This window comes from Nicotiana sylvestris, chromosome 7 (assembly GCF_000393655.2).
Source record: "Nicotiana sylvestris chromosome 7, ASM39365v2, whole genome shotgun sequence".
NCBI lineage: Eukaryota > Viridiplantae > Streptophyta > Magnoliopsida > Solanales > Solanaceae > Nicotiana > Nicotiana sylvestris.
Genome location: NC_091063.1, coordinates 85,215,397 through 85,232,102, shown reverse-complemented (window position 1 = coordinate 85,232,102; position 16,706 = coordinate 85,215,397). Strand labels below are relative to the sequence as shown.

The following is a 16,706-nucleotide window of genomic DNA, read 5'->3' as shown; positions in this document are numbered from 1 at the left end:
ATTGAATCATATTTGTGAAAGAAGAACTTATCACTTTCTGTTATTGAGCTTTCAGTATTATTCATGATATCCATGCTTAGCATAACTCTTTAGTTATATTATTGTTAGCCCATAATAAGTGTCCAAGTCGACCCCTCGTCACTACTTCTTCGAGGTTAGATTGGATATTTATTAGGTACATGTTGTTTATGTACTCATACTATACTTCTGTACTTAATTGTACAGGATCTGAGGCAGGTACATTTAGTTACTCGTCTGGCGCGCATAGTTGATCCCACTTCGAGACTTTACGGCAAGCTACCTTCCGAGCCATTCTGCAGTAGCAGGAGTCTTCCTTATGTTTTACTTTTCTTTCTATTTTCTCTTATACAGTAAGCTAGCAGTATTCTTTGGTATATTCTACTAGATTGCCACAAACTTTTGACATCAAGTCTTGGCACAGTCACTAGTAGACTTATGATTTTGGATTTGCTTATATGCTTCTTATTGGTACTTATTGCTTCCGCTTATTTATGTTACACATGCAAATTTTGAAATCTTCTTAACAAATAAGAAAATGTTACTACTTAATAATTTATTTAAATGGGAAACCACTAGTTGATCGGTGTTGACTTGCCTAACAACGGTGTTGGGCGCCATCACGATTTATAATGGAATTGGGCCGTGACAGGTTCTAAGGATCGAAATCATATAAAAAAAAGTGATCAAGATGATACTACGAAAGAGTCTCAAAGAAATCCATGATTTAACCAATACTGAGATTTATGAGGAAATCACTGAGCTTGAGACTCAAGAAAATAAGGAATTATTAACAAATCCAACCGATATTGAGACGAATTTGAATCGATCTGATATAGTGATCGATTATATCTTTTCATATAGTGTTGCATCTAGCATTATGCAAGATAGTGAGGATATTAAACCTCAATATGTTGGAGAATCAACAAAGACGTGATTGGCCAAAATGGCAAGAAGCAATGTAATTCGAGTTGGATTCATTTGCGAAACATTAAGTTTTTGGATCTGTAGTCCAAACACCTAATAGTGTTAATCATGTTGGCTATAAATGGGTCTTTATACTATAAGGCATGCCTTGTTACACAAGGACTTTCACAAAGGCCTGGTGTCGATTATGAAGAGACATATTCTCCTATTATGGATGCAATAACATTTTGTTATCTCATTAATTTGCTGTCCATAAAAAGCTTGACATGTATTTAATGGATATGGTTACAACCTATCTTTATGGCTCACTTGATAATGAGATATACATGAACATTTCCAAAAATTTAAAATGCCTAACACACATAATTCAAAGTCCTGAAAAATATTTTTAATCAAATTGCAAAGATTTTTGTATGGTCTAAAGCAATCAGGACAGATGTGGTATAATTGCCTTAGTGAGTATTTATTAAAGGAATGTTATATAAATGATGTCATTTGTCCATGTATTTTTATAAAGAAAACAACACCGGAGTTTGTTGTACTTGCCGTATATGTTGATGACATAAACCTTATTGGAACTCCTATAGAAATCCAAAAGGCAATTGATTATTTAAAGAAGGAATTAGAGATGAAAGATCTCGGAAGACAAAATTATGTCTCAGTTTGCAAATTAAACATTTGGCAAATGGGATTTTTGTTCATCAATTTGCCTACACAAAAAAGGTATTGAAACAGTTTTACATAGATGGAGCACATCCATTAAGTACTCCGATGGTTGTTCGATCGCTTGATGTGAATAGGGATCCGTTCCAACCCCAAGAAAAGAATGAAGAGCTTCTTAATCCTGAATAGAGATGGCAAAATGATTAAAAGAAAATAGTTAACCACACATATTATTCACTAAAAAGTGGGTTGGTAATGAACTTTTAAAAAATGGGTCAAATATGGATAAGAACCATATTATCCATTTAGAAAATGGATAATTAATGGATAACCAATGGGTCTAACTTTTACATTTATAAAGCCTCAAATTGAGGTTCTTCAAGTTAGAGAGACTAAGAATTCTCTCAAAATTGATCATATGCAAGAAGTCATGGATAATATGATTACCCATATTATTATCCGATTAACCCATTTTTTATTTGTATTAAATATGGGTCGGGTCGGATAATTTATCCGTATCCGACCCGACACGTCCGTTTGCCACTCCTAGTCCTGAAGTACCATATCTTAGAGCAGTTGGTGCACTAATGTATCTTGCTAATACAACAAGGCCCAACAAAACCTTTTCAGTTAATGTCTTATCAAACACATTGGAATGAAATCAAACACATATTGCGGTATCTAAGAGGGAATACCGATATGGGCTTATTTTATGACAACGATTGCAGTCGCGATCTTGTTGGTTATGCCAGTGCTGGTTATTTATCTGACCCACACAAGGCTCGATCTCAAATAGGCAATGTGTATATGGAGGCACTGTCATATCTTGGCGATCGACCAAGCAATCAATTGTGGCTACTTCATCTAATCATGCTAAGATAATTGTTATTCATGAAGCAAGTCGAGAATGTGCGTGGTTGAGGTCTATAATACATCTTATTCGAGAAAAATGTGGTTTGAAGTGTGACAAACTACCAACGATTTTATATGAAGACAATGCAACATGCATAAACCAAGAATGGAAGATTCATAAAAGGAGATAGGAAAAAACACATTTCACCAAAGTTATTTTTCACACATGATCTTCAAAAGAATGGTGATATCAATGTGCAACAGATTCGTTCAAGTGATAATATGGCTGATTTATTCACCAAATCTCTACCGGCGTCAACTTTCAAGAAGTTAGTGTACAAGATTGTAATGCGAAGGCTCAAAGATGTGAATTGATGCTCTCGTCGTGGGGAGTTAATACGCGTTGTGGTCTTTTTTCTTACAAGGTTTTGTCCCACTGAGTTTTTCTTGCAAGGTTTTTAACGAGTCAACCAAAAGGCGTATTTCTAAACCTGTGTACTCTTTTTCATTCACTAGAGTTTTTTCTCACTGGGTTTTATTTTAGTTAAGGTTTTGACGAGACACATTATCTGTTGAATAGACATTCAAGGGTGAGTGTTATTAATAGAATTGTATTTTAGGTTAATGTCTATTTTTTAGAGAGTTTGTTACTTTGTGGATAAGTCGTTTTTCTCCTGTAAACAGAATAGTTTTATCCCATTGTAATTCATCTCAAAATCAATAAAATTATTTCTCTACTTTTCTCTTCAATACTTTCTTTTGTTATTTTATAATATCATTATTATTATACAACACAAATATGAAGCATCAAAAAGATATTCACTCAAACAAATAAGAAGATACTTATTTTTTTTTCTTTTATTTGTTTCAATTTCCAAACAACAAATTAGGAAAGAATAGAAAACACACACGCACCTAGTCGTTTTTCGCTCCTGGGAATGTAAACCCTTGGTGCCCATGCCCCCCGAGTCCTGAAGAAGCTGCTACGCGATGAAGGACTAAACATAGAATGAAGAAACAGTGTATGTTGAAACCCCTAATCCAAATATCCCACGCTCCGATCACCTCTTTCGCTTCGCGCCGCCGCGCCCTCTCTTCCTCTTCTTCCTCTTCCTTCGCGCTCAAAAATGTTACCAAATCGAACTTCGAATCAGCTCTCAATGACCTACGAGGTCTTGTACGCGACGCCGATTTCGTCGCTGTCGATTTGGAAATGACCGGAGTAACCAGCGCTCCTTGGAGAGATTCCTTCGACTTCGACCGATATGATATTCGTTACCTCAAAGTTAAGGACTCCGCCGAGAAGTTCGCCGTTGTTCAGTTCGGCATTTGTCCTTTCCGTTGGGACTCTCACAAGAAATCCTTTCTCGCGCATCCGTAAGTCTTCGTTCTTTCATTTCTATTAAGTTAATTACATGTAATTGAGTTTAAGTTATGTGCACTAAAAGCGTAATTTTTTTTACAAGATTAAGTTAATTACATGTAATTTTTATGATATGCATTAATTAATAGACATTGTAATTAACGCTATAGTGATAGTGTATATTACTTAAATCCTTTGATTCTTTTGTGAGTGTTTTTCAGTATCTTCAGAATGCAAAGTTTGTTTCTTTGAATGATAAAAGATAAGGTATTGTATTGAAATATGCTCTAAGCTAGTGATTCAAAATAGTAGCTACACGTTTGTTTTCATTTGCTTTTGGTGAAATGCAAGGTTTGTTTCTTTTGCTTTTGGTGAAATATAGATTATCACCTAATTGAGCAGCGACCTACTTTGTTTGACTTAGAGATGTTGCATATTGCATTTTCTATATCAATTCAGCTCTATTTGGGCTCACATTGCGATACTGCCATACTGGTAAATTATAGTGGCGGACCCAGGATTTTGTGCAAGCAGGTTCAATCTTAGAAGTACATAACTTTAGTCGTAAAATAGTAGTCGTCAAGTTGGTTCAAATAAAATATTTATACAAAATTTACGCAGCTTTAATTGTAATTTATACATATACACAGTATTATTTTTTGGTGAAGCGGGTTCAACTACTTGCGTCCGCCACTGGTAAATAATACTTGTTTTTTAAAAGAAGGAAAAAGAGAAAAACGTGTTCTTTTAAGGGGAGAAAGCAGCGAAGATTGTCTTCATCAGTTAATATTATATTCCACCTCTCAGATCTGATGCTTTGATTTCTCTTTGGCAGACATAACTTTTATATATTCCCACGGCAAGAAATCCCTGGTAGCAACCAATCCTGTGAGTTCCTTTGCCAGACAGCCTCACTTGATTTTCTGGCAAAATACCAGTTTGATTTCAATGTGTGCATACGTGAAGGTAATTCCTTAACACCTTGTTTTCTTCTCTTGGACAACTTAATGAGATTATAGCACGTTTTGCGATTCGGAAACTTTATATTAACTGCTAGTCAGCCTTGTTCAAATATGGGTCTGCATCGGCTTGTCTGAGTCATACGAGGTGAGTCACACGAGTTACACAAGGATAGTTGGAACATTAGTGTACTGGCTGAACCTATACCTTTCTCGGCCTTTGTTTAAGATCAAATGTACTGACTGAACTTGGCTCTGACTGAAGTTGCGGCATTGATCCTGAGTTTTTTAGTATACAAAAGCATACTAGGTTTTTTGCTATCTTTTGGCTTTTAACGTTGTCAACTTACTAGATTTTCGTTGGCTGGAACTTGAAAGAAAGGTTTAAACTTTAAACCATTAAATCATGAATACCAGCAAACCCATGTCAACTTTTTTAAATGTTAGCGTTAATTTGTATTTTACCCAGAAGAACAACAACGTATAGAATTCATTTATTGGATAAAGTTCCTTTGATGCATCCAGCATCAGGATACATTCTTTTAAAAGTTTGTGACGGAACGTAAGGACTGCAAACTTAAGAGTTGTCTATTGAGATATCAGTTCCTAACTCCACATCCCGCCCCCTCATTATATAAGTAGTTTGACTTACCTATGATGGGCAGTCTCTTTGAGTGTCATTGTTTTTCTCTTGCAATTTGGATACATTATGTTCCATCTTGCACTGGAAGCATTCTATAGAATTGGCTTTATCAAATAGAACGTTTTACATTTTAGTCTCTTTGCTACCACTGTAAGTGGTAGGCTGCAAATATCATTAGTTTCATCTCCAAGTAGGTGAACTGATGTGCTGTCAAACATAGATGGTTTTGGTTGGTGAGCTGTTATACTTTGTTAAGTTTGATTTTAAATTTTCAGAGACTTTCACTGTTTAGATTTATATTAGAGTTATGCACCCAATGAATTTCTTTTTAGCTAGCTCAGTTATCTCTTCATTGCTTTCATTTTTGAGATTTTACACGTCTATGTAATCTCAGGAGTCTCTTATTTATCCAGAAGCCAAGAAGAGGAAGCACTGGAACGTATAAGTTCAACATTCATGGATGAATCATCGGATTCCGTGTATGGCTTGAGAGAAGATGCAGAGTTTCCATTGGTTAGGATGGCAGATGTTCTATTTGCTGAAAGAATGAAGAACACAATAAGGGAATGGCATGCTAGTTTGTTAAGTAAGGGAAGCAGTAGCTCTGAAATTAAACAAATGTCAACTGATCCAAACCAGAGATTTCAAATGGTTTTCTTCAAGACCCGTCCAGCCCTTGCCCTTAGTGGGTTTACTTCTCGCCAGCTAAGGGTGATTAAATCGGTAACAAGCTCTTCTCTTCCATTTCATTCTTTTCTTTTTGTCCTAGGATCAACTTATGATGTGAGACTGTGAGCGCATCTTCTTTTTTCCAATGTTATCTAGTGTTTGTTTTTTGTCTAAAAGTTTGTATAAGTGGATGCATTCTTTTTATTTAATAGTATCAGTTATACCTTTTCTTTGTTCCTTGGCTATTCCCCAGAAATGAGAGGAGTGCTAAAGTATATGGTTATACTTATTGATATGCTATTGTCCTCTGATGATGATTGACTTTGTGAATTGGAAAATCCAGGTCACTAAAAAGCATTTCAAAGATCTAGCCTATGTCAGAGTAGCTGGCGAAGCAACATCTCCGCAGCAATTGATTGTCTATACAGATTCCAATGATGACAAGGATCTACTGATGGTAAGGCCTAAAGGCTTTGATTCATAAAGAAAATTCTTGTTGAAACATCACATGATATGTACACATTGATTACATTTGTGACCATTGCGGTACGTTCCAGTTTTTGAAAGTCTATAAGTACTAGTTATAACCTTCTTTGTTTAGTAGCTGTTATTATTGGTATCATTTTTGCCAATATGAGGATCTATTCTCCTTATTAACTATTTATGATAATTTATCTAAATGGGATGAGTAATTAAGTGGAAACCTGTGAGTAAATAATGTTTGAGTTCCATTTCCCGAAAGAGTTCTTTAAAATCACCTCGGATTAAGATAAAGCGTATAATGATGAGAGAAAAAGAAAGTAAGTGATTCCTTGTCTGATCAGTACCTTGACTGTATCTCATCATATCTATTCATGTCTTAACATCAAGTAGAAAGAGGTGAAGGAAGACCTTCGTAAAGAAGCGGAAATAAAGGTCAAATCTGCTGTTGGATTTCGACATGTTATTGATCTTCTTTCCTCGGAGCGGAAGTTGATTGTCGGACACAATTGCTTTCTTGGTAAATAAATCTCTTCAGTTTATGGGAAAGCTACTTTTTCTATTGCAAGATTTGCTTAACACTTTTATGCAATCAATGCAGATATGGCACATATATACAGTAAATTCATTGGTACACTACCTTTGACTGCTGAGGACTATGTGTCTTCCATTCAGAAGTACTTCCCTTGCATAATTGACACCAAAATACTCTTGAATGCAAACGGTGTTTTTCAACAGAGAGTGAATAAAAGCAGCACATCACTATCCAGAGCGTTTGTCTCTATCTGTCCTCAAATTGCTTTAGGTGTCAAAACTTCTGGTTTGGCTGATAGACCGTGTGTAGAGGTGGAGGTTCAAGTAGATGAAAAAAGGTTTACTACCAATTCTACTCAACTCTTGGTACTGAATCAACATGATGCTCTTTTGTTACTTTATATGTGCTTACCATGTGCCTGGCTGTTTCTAGCTTGACCATTGATTTTGATTTACATCTTTTACACAATATCTTTCTTTAGCTCCTGCATGCATTTGACTCTGATGTTTCACTTTACCATTGATTTGCATCAACATTATCAACTGTGTTTGTTTTGCCTCTTTGGTATATTTCCTTAGCTTGTGAAGAAAATCTTTCGCTTCTTTCAGCACCCTTGTTGCTTAAATCTTTTGCTCTGTATCTCAATTTATGAGATCAGAATGAATGATCCCTGTCTCTAATTTAAGTTAATTTGCAGATCCTTGAACTGGAACTCAGGGGCCAAGCACGAAGCTGGCTATGATGCATTTATGACTGGATGCATTTTTGCACAGGCGTGCAATCATCTAGGCATTGATTTCACCCTCCATGTGCTTGCTGGAGGATTACCCAAGGAGACAAAGCTTCAGAATTATATCAATCGCCTTTACCTTAGCTGGGTTAGTGGAGACATCATTGATCTAAGTACTGGGAAATGTACAACAGACACCTCAGCTTCGAGTAACCTCAAAAGTCGGTACCAGGAGATTTCCTTTCCTAGCATCGTTTTGTTGTGGGGATTAACATCTAAACTAAAAGCAAGGGAGATCAAAGCTTGTATAGTAAAAGTCTTTGGCCCAAATTCTATTTCCTCTGTCTACCATTTGGATGAAAGTGCTGTCTTTATTCAGTTTAGCAAGCCAGAACTGGTTTCTAAGTTTCTGGAAATAAAGGAAACTCTAAGTAGGAACAGCGATCCAATTTCAGTGTTGCATCCTCTTTCGGATATGCTGAATGCCAACTGCACTCACGCAGCTAACTATGATGTGTATCATCAAATATGCAGTTCACCCATCTCAAAGAAATTATTTGCAGATCAGGCTGAAGCTGTTGGTATCAAACACAAAACAGCATCATCCAGGGCAGAAGGGAAAAAAAAGGGAAATCAGGTAAATAGAGTGTTTGATGAGGTAGTAGATGATATGATGAGTTCATCATATGGTTATTCTGAAACGGATAGATCTGCCGATTCTTTTTATATCGATGAAGCTCTGGCAAGCAAATAGATTGTTTTCATAAATTTATAGGCCCAAATTCATGTATATCTAGATCACTGTTGGCCAGATGTAGAGATCTGTTTCTCCGGATCCCTACAGGTTCATAGTGCTGTATTTTTGCTGATAATTCTGTAACATAATACTGAGGTTGTAATGTAGATGTTGAAGAGCTACCTGTCAAGGAAAAAAGCGAGATTATCAAAGAGCTAAAGATCAATTTACCATTTTAATGCTTCTTCATGAGCATATCAATCTAATTGCCTCTTCATTTATCTTGGGCCTATACAGTTTTGTAGTAACAATGTGTGTGCCCATCGCTATAGTATTGACACAAATTCTGCATGAAAGTCATATAAACCTAAAGAGATACTAAAGAATCTTTTAATGCTATTATGTAAACGTATTATAGTCTATATTTTTCCTAAAAATGTTAAAAATAACAAACATCAAATATTATAAGTCGAGATGCGTGTAAGCTGGTCCGGCAGCGCAATTATTAAAAAAAAAAAAGGAAGAAAAAAGGGGGTATTTCTTTTCAACTTTAACCAAGTATTGTCCAAACCCCTAGTTACAGTTGAGAACAGAAAAACTCTGTTTCAGAATTGAATAATGTTCAGTCCTCGGATGCTTGAGTATCAAACCAAGTCATTATCTTAAAACCAGAAATAGCTAAGCATGACATCAATTGTGGCTTTGAAGGTTCATTATCATGAACACTTATTCCACGTAAATTCAGTATGATACAGGTTACTTCTGTCCAATGTAATAGCTGTAATAAATATACATGAAAAGAAACTTCTCTTCTCTTTGCCTTTTTTAGCTGATTCTCTAAATCCAAAGGAACCTCCAAATATTACCCCAATACAGAATTAAAGTTCTCTTACAGTCTTCTCATTTTCTCTATAAATTTGCTATATGTAACTCATCATCTTCATGCCCCTCACTACTGCTACTAAGCTTATTTTCTTTTCTTCCTTTGTGCTTTTATAATCTTCTCTCTTAGTCCAAAAGTTTTCCACCAACTCTTGTTTCTTTCTTCAACATCCCACATATTCATCACCAACTCTTGTTTATTTGGATTTAAGTTAAACGCACAGATAGCGCAAACATTTTTCATACTAGCAGTGTAGTTTAACATGTGGTAGTAGATTAATCGCTATTTTTACTTGTTATAACTGACCTGATTGTGTAACATATATTTTACACCGTCAGTACATATGGAGCTTCCAGAAAACCATCATCTTTTCTCATGCAAGAAAATAAACTAAATGTTTATATACTGTTTGTTTTGTCTCGTCTGTGGACATATCAGTTCGGATCATGCTTATAATTTTGGCTTTATCAAATATTTAGCTGACAGAATAGAAGGAACGTGAAAAGATTAATCTTTGAGGATTCAAAGTGAGTAATTCTGTTGACAGAAGAGAGAGAGCACAATCTGCCATCAGCAAAATGATGTTGTTGTTTGTTGGAATGTGCTCTCTCTTCTTCTGCCAATAGAAACTTAAATATCCTTTTTGGATCCTCAACAAAGATTACACATTTCCCATTCATAATGAATATAATTTGATGTGTTAAAAAATTAGCCTAGAGTGAAAAATATTTCAGATTGTTTACATCAATCTACAACACAAACCAGAAGTCATTACTGTATTGATGTTAGATGTTCTGTTTCTAGAGAGTAGATACATGTTCTGTTAATTAAATGAACATCTCTTACACTACACAAAAATGTTATTAGTCTAGCACAGATGCATAGTTTTCTTTGTTCAGCATATTTCTTCATCCTGTTATGGCTTGCTCAAAGTCCCATCAGGTACATAACTGAAAATGACATCTAGTTTGAAGAGTAATGCAAGTTTCTGTATCAGTTTTGCTTTTAAGCACATTTATTTGATCCTTCAGCAATTACACTGTAAATATTTTTATACCAAGGAAGAGAGATTTTCAACTTGATACAATTGAAGAGAAACTACAACAACAACAACAACCCAGTAGAATCACACCAGTGGGGTCTGGGGAGGGTAGAGTGTACGCAGACATTACCCCTATCTCGGCTATCTCGGAGGTATAGAGAGGTTGTTTCCAGTAGACCCTCGGCTCAGAGAAATTTGGATACAATTGAAGAGAAATATGTTTTAATATTTCACATGTCCAGTAGATCTTCTGAACCAAAGATTGATGTTAACATGGCGTACTCTGGTAAACGATGCTGAACTGAAAGTCATTGCATTAATGAGAGGTCATGTGATCAAAAATTTAGCTTTGCTTATTGAGTATTTTCTTAACTAAAAATTGTAAAAAAGGAGGATGCCTTAAACTTATCAAGTCATTGCAAGTACACAAACCAAATGTCATCCAAATACTAAGAAGAAGTCATTCTTCATCCGCCCAGCATAATCTTGAAGAGCTCACTATTACATGAACAACTCTTCCCAGAATAAGCAGATATTTTCAAACATTGTTTTCGGCTAGTTCTACTTTCATAACTACTCTTAGCAGTTAAAGGAAAAAAAAAGGATGCAGAAGATGAAACAAATGACATGTTAATCGGATTAGATTGAACAACTGAAAAAGTTCAGGAAAAGGGACAAGAGCATATGAGTTCAATATATTGGCTTTGAACTCAGGCTAGTTAGCTTCCCTCATTTCAAACATAGTGAAAACTATAGTATATATCAGCTCTCATTAAAATCGGACATGAAAAAATGAAAGAATTTCTAGCTATATATTGCAGAAAATTCACAAGACATTTACTTCAATCTACTCTGATTTCAAACTCAGGTTCTGGTGCTGCCTCATTGTCTTCGTCGTCTGAGAAAATGTCATTAATACTGAAAGGCAGACTAGTGGAGAAAGTTAGCGTCGGTTTCACTTTCGGGACAAAGATAGGCTCAGCTTCATTGTTGAGGATCTGAAATACTCTTCTCATACAAGGTCTTTCCATACTATCAGGATTTGCACAGCTTAAACCGACAAGTAGCAGCTTTCTCATCTCTTCCTCTTTGAAGTCACCATTTAGCCTTTTGTCTGCTGCTTCAATTATCCTACCTTCAGAGTAAAGCCTCCAAACCCAATCAACCAAATTCACCATTTCATGACCACTCCCTTCTCCCTCTATTGGCCTCCTCCCACAAGCCACTTCTAGTATAACCACGCCATAGCTGAAAACATCAGTTTTCTCGGTTGCCTTTCCATATTGAAGGTACTCAGGAGCAAGGTATCCCATTGTTCCAGCTGTAAGAGTCGAGACCGGACTTTTGTCATGATCCATAAGTCTTGCCAACCCAAAATCGCCAAGCCTCGCGTTGTAGCTGACATCAAGCATAATATTGCTGGCTTTAATATCTCTGTGAATCACTTGCTGCTCACATTCTTGATGCAAATAAGTCAGAACAGAGGCCAAACCAACTGCTATATTATACCTATAAGGCCATTTCAGTGGATTCCCATTCTCAGATTCTTGGTATAGTACCTTATCAAGACTCCCATTAGGCATAAAGTCATAGACAAGAAGTAATTCTCCCTTCTCAATGCACCACCCTTGCAACTGAACTAAATTCTTGTGCCTTAAACATGCTATGATCGATAATTCAGCCCCGAACTCAGTTTTACTTTCGTGACTGTGCTTAGATCTTTTCACTGCAGAGATAGAGCTCGAATCCATGAAAAAGGCCTTGTAAACAGTACCAAAGGCGCCGTTGCCTATGATCCTACTTGAATGAAATCCTCTTGTAGCTGACTTCAGTTCCTTGTAGCTAAACTGCCTTGGTCCAGTAACAAGTTCAGCTGTCAAATTCTTCTCTGTGTTAAGGCCCCTCCATTTCTTGAAAGAAATCCAACCAAAAGCTACAAGAACAGCACAAAAGAAAGCTGGACCAGCAATTCCAAGACCCAAACCTAACCTCTTATGATGTTTATTGTCAGAATCTTCCTGAATAGTAGGGGGTTTCACTAACACAGAATTATCAGACACATTATGGGGATTATGCCTTGGCCTCATTGGACTAAATCCAAAAGTTTGAAAACTCCAATTCTCAATACAATGCAATTCAGTGCTTCCCTCAGTAGAAGCAGCAAACCCCACATACATAAACTCCTTTAGATAATCAGACAGGTCAATATCCACAATCAAGAGTGGTTTTTTAGGCTTGGAACTTGAGTAACTCAAGAACACAAACAGCTGCTTTTCCTCACTCTTGTAATCAATCCAAGAAGTAATCAAATTCCTACTTTTGAGATCAACACCAGCCAACTTTACATTAGCAGTCTTGATTGAGATAAGGCTATCTATATCAAGACCTACATGGTTATCATCAGGATCATTAAAGTGTAAATCTTGCCTAGTGTCAAACTCAACAGCAACAAACTTGTTCTTGGTCAATTGTGATGAATTAACCAGACCCAAGAAACCACCTGGACTACCTAAAGTCTGATTATCAGGTGAAAGGAAAAAAGCCAAACCATCTCCAAATGAAGATGGATTGATGTTATTGACTGAAAAAGCAAATCTTGTGGAAAAAGAAACAGTCTTTTTAGATTCTGGATCAAAGAATGAAATGGGGTTGTTGTAAATGAGAGAACCAGAGCTTGAAGATGGAACTTGAAGCTCTCTTGTTAGACCCACAACCCCATTTCTGAGATAAGAATCTCCAAGAAGTGTGAAATTTCTCAGTGTAAAAGATTGCAAATCAAAGCTGCAATTTTGTGATGATACCAATAGTGCACAGTACAAGAAGTTGAAGAAAATGGAGCAAGAAAAAAACTTACTCATTGTTGACAACTGAAACAAAATCCAAGTGTTATCAAGAAATCTTGAATTTACACATATTGCTGGGGTTAAGTTCTATAGGAGAAAAAGTGGTGAGTTAGTGGAGATAGATGGTGGGAATCTGAATGGGAAAATGGGGTATAAACGGTTAAGAAAATAGGCGCCTTTGGTCGGTTCTCTTAAGTTTGAAGAAAGAAAGAATTTTTTTTTTTAATGAAATAAGTATTTAAAAAAAATGAGAAAGAGAAAATGGAAGAATATAAAAGAGGAGAATATAATAGAGCTTTACTATAACGGTAATATAGGTAAAGCGGACGAATATTGGGAGTGAGGGGTCCCTACTGCATATCTAGGATTTAGATATGTTTGTAATTATTATATACAGACCCAGTTGTATTTATTATTCAGTGTGAATCTATATGGTCCCACTGATCTCTATCATTGGGACTTCATGAAATTCAAAACAAGCCGTTGGTTTGACCAATTCTTGCATGTTTTTTTTTTGGCTGTACAAAAAAGAAAGAAATTATGGAAAGAATAATTGTATACCCTATACACCTATATTCTCTTCGTGCATATTTCTTGTATTACTTATCATGGGTTCATCTTTTTAAGGAAAACGAAAAGTATTTTGAATAGGTCAAGGAGCTTTGTTTTCTGGAATTATATTTAAATAGTTAAAGTTTATATAAAATGGAAAGAAAAACAAAATTATACAGTAGTTTTTATAATCTTTAGGATAAAAGAAGGGCATGAACTTTTTATATGTCGTATGTTAACTTTTTTAATAAATATTTTTTGATCATTTTAGTATACGGCGATGGAATTGTTAGATATAATATTCTTTTGAAAGGATAGAATCGAAGAATAATGTTAAACAAATGTAATTGTTGAGTTCTACTGCAATGAATTCAATGGCCAGTTATAGTGATCCAGCTAGGTGAAAAAAATATGCTGGACATTCTCAGTTAGGTGAAATTTTAACTTCTTAATTTTTATTTTTTTTGCAAATGAGTTGCTTTGATTTAACACTAATGTGTAATAAAGTCATGCGCCTTAATAGGGGTAAAAAAATTTAACATTGATAGAGTTTATCATTTTACCTACAAGTATTATTTACCACTATTTTGTTTTATAGTGAATTTACTTAGCAGAATTGTAATTAATTTATTAGCAGATAAACTTAACCGTGGGTCGAAGCAATCAAACTCACAATCTTCGAATAGAAAAGTAAAGAGTGATAAAACCTTAGAAAGTTGTGTCAGAGAATCACCAAAAGGTTGGGGAACAATGGCCTCGAGAATCAACAATGACACTGAATACCATGAGATTATTGAATCGACTTTCCAATTAGTTTAATCTAAAAATTCTATAATACTACACTCATAGAGCCGTTGGAGCTCAATAAAAAAATCATTTTTGATTCTGCAAAAACTAACACAATCGGAGACACTTTCATTGAGCTCTTGCGCCAATTTTTGGGATGAAATGATTTCACTTTATTGATAACGTGTAATGATCGTTACTGTTTTTGCCAACAACAACTAGGGGCAGATGATCCTCAAAACACTACTTTTAGTTGTAAGGCAAAATATGTCGATAGTTGCTGGTTGTATTTCTTGCTGTATTTGTAAATAATAATTCTGGAGAAAAGAAAGTTAATGTATAAACGTCGACAGTGAAGCTCTCAATTTCGTTTCGTGAGGCTTGTCTTCTTCTTAGCTCTTTAAGAGCTACAAGAAGAGCAATTGTATATATACCCACCAAAAGTCTTTTCCTCTTTCATTATGGGACAATGTCTCGTTGTCAAGAGAAGAAAACTTAAAATTTTACTCAAAAATTTCATTTTCCCTCTATTTCTCATTCACCATCTTTTTAAGACTTTTTTTATCTTAAAAAGAAACTCAACAATAGCCCCTTTGTTATGATAAAAATCAAAATATGGTGGATGTCTACTCTTCCTCCATTATCTTTCTCTCAAATGGTTAATGACATATTCAATGACATATTTTCTATGTTCAATGACATATTCCATGTCATATTTTCTTCACTTTTCATGCCTATATAAAGACCTTGTAATAGATAGGAAAATACACACAATTGAAGAAGAAAATTTCTTCCTTTCTCTCTATCTCTTTCTTGTTCATGTTTTACTAAATTGTCTTTATTTCTTGTTCATGTTTTACTAAATTGCTTTTATTTCATAACACGTTATCAGCACGAGTCTCTAACCAATTGTATATATATCTACAAAAAATTTCCTACATCCGGAAAGATTACAATTAGAAGCTATACATATCATCATATGGTTAAATGTAAAGAGAAACTACATATGGTAAGTAATGAAATGTAAGAAGGTATGATTATCTTATACTTGTCATTCCTCTAAAATCCCATATGCACACAACTTCGTACTACACCTATATTACATAAGCACATATTAATATTACATCTTTTATATCGCATGAATGGAATAAAATTTTCGAAGTTCTATATGTGAAAATCATAGTAGCAGTTAATTGTTGATATGATGCATGTCATGGCAACCAAGGATATTTTATATAAATTGTCTTATTCATATTTGTGTGTTAACTATCTTCAATCTGTCCTGCCGCTTTTAACATTTTCTTTTACTTGGATGAATATTTTTTTCCTTTTGGATTTTTACACTTGCATATAGTACAAAAAAAGAATTAAAAAAAATGGTCATACTGATTAAAAGCATAAATCACCTTGAAGAAAACAAAAAAATACTTCACATCTTTATTTAGGTTGATTAATTACTTCTTTGAAATTTGGAAAACAAACCAGCTATTGAGTATCCTTCATAATTTATGGTCGTATCATTTGAAAGCAAACAATGATTAGTATGACTACTAGAAGAGGTATTTTTGAGTATCCATGACCTACTTGATGCTTGCTACTGACTTACCATTTTTAAGTATTTTATATGAATGATGCACAAGCTACAACTGGTAAGTTGTTACCTATAATGTCACTTTTCAGGTAATATAAATACTGAATTTATGTATTAGTATTATATGTGTGTTGTTATCTATATGGTGTACTTTTGATAAATTTATTCACTAACTGCTTGGTTGAATTGAGTGAAGGAAAGTCATGGCGTTAAATCAAATCCAATAGGTAGGGTATACCCCGAAAACAACAATATTTTTGAGAGAGACTCAATAAATATTATGACAATGATTTTATGATCCTTTTAAACTCTAATAGAATTTAGAAGAAATATTCTGACTACAAACGGTTGTATTTCATATAGATGCTACAAATAATTAATAAAGCTTTACGCTGATTTGAGATTTGTACACTTATTTAAGAAAGCAAATTTGA

General features: G+C 34.9%; 2 protein-coding genes across 3 annotated transcripts; one reads left to right on the top strand and one right to left on the bottom strand.

Annotated features, from left to right (window-relative positions):
• The first annotated feature begins 3,364 nt into the window (after positions 1 to 3,364).
• Positions 3,365 to 8,814, top strand: LOC104232972 (poly(A)-specific ribonuclease PARN). Of its 2 annotated transcripts, XM_009786251.2 has the most exons (7): positions 3,365 to 3,837; positions 4,659 to 4,789; positions 5,820 to 6,148; positions 6,438 to 6,551; positions 6,968 to 7,094; positions 7,176 to 7,446; positions 7,807 to 8,814. In XM_009786251.2, the coding sequence occupies exons 1-7, from the start codon at positions 3,470 to 3,472 to the stop codon at positions 8,591 to 8,593; spliced, it is 2,127 nt and encodes a 708-aa protein (XP_009784553.1). In that variant the 5' UTR covers positions 3,365 to 3,469; the 3' UTR covers positions 8,594 to 8,814. The 2 variants fall into 2 exon arrangements, with proteins under 2 accessions (XP_009784553.1, XP_070007078.1); XM_070150977.1 differs by lacking the exon at positions 3,365 to 3,837 and having other exon boundaries at positions 5,839 to 6,148.
• A 2,300-nt stretch (positions 8,815 to 11,114) lies between these two features.
• On the bottom strand, positions 11,115 to 13,553 carry LOC104232971 (probable L-type lectin-domain containing receptor kinase S.7). Its single transcript, XM_009786250.2, has one exon. It carries the CDS (start codon positions 13,356 to 13,358, stop codon positions 11,343 to 11,345), a length of 2,016 nt encoding a protein of 671 aa, XP_009784552.1. The 5' UTR covers positions 13,359 to 13,553; the 3' UTR covers positions 11,115 to 11,342.
• Between the last annotated feature and the right edge of the window lie 3,153 nt (positions 13,554 to 16,706).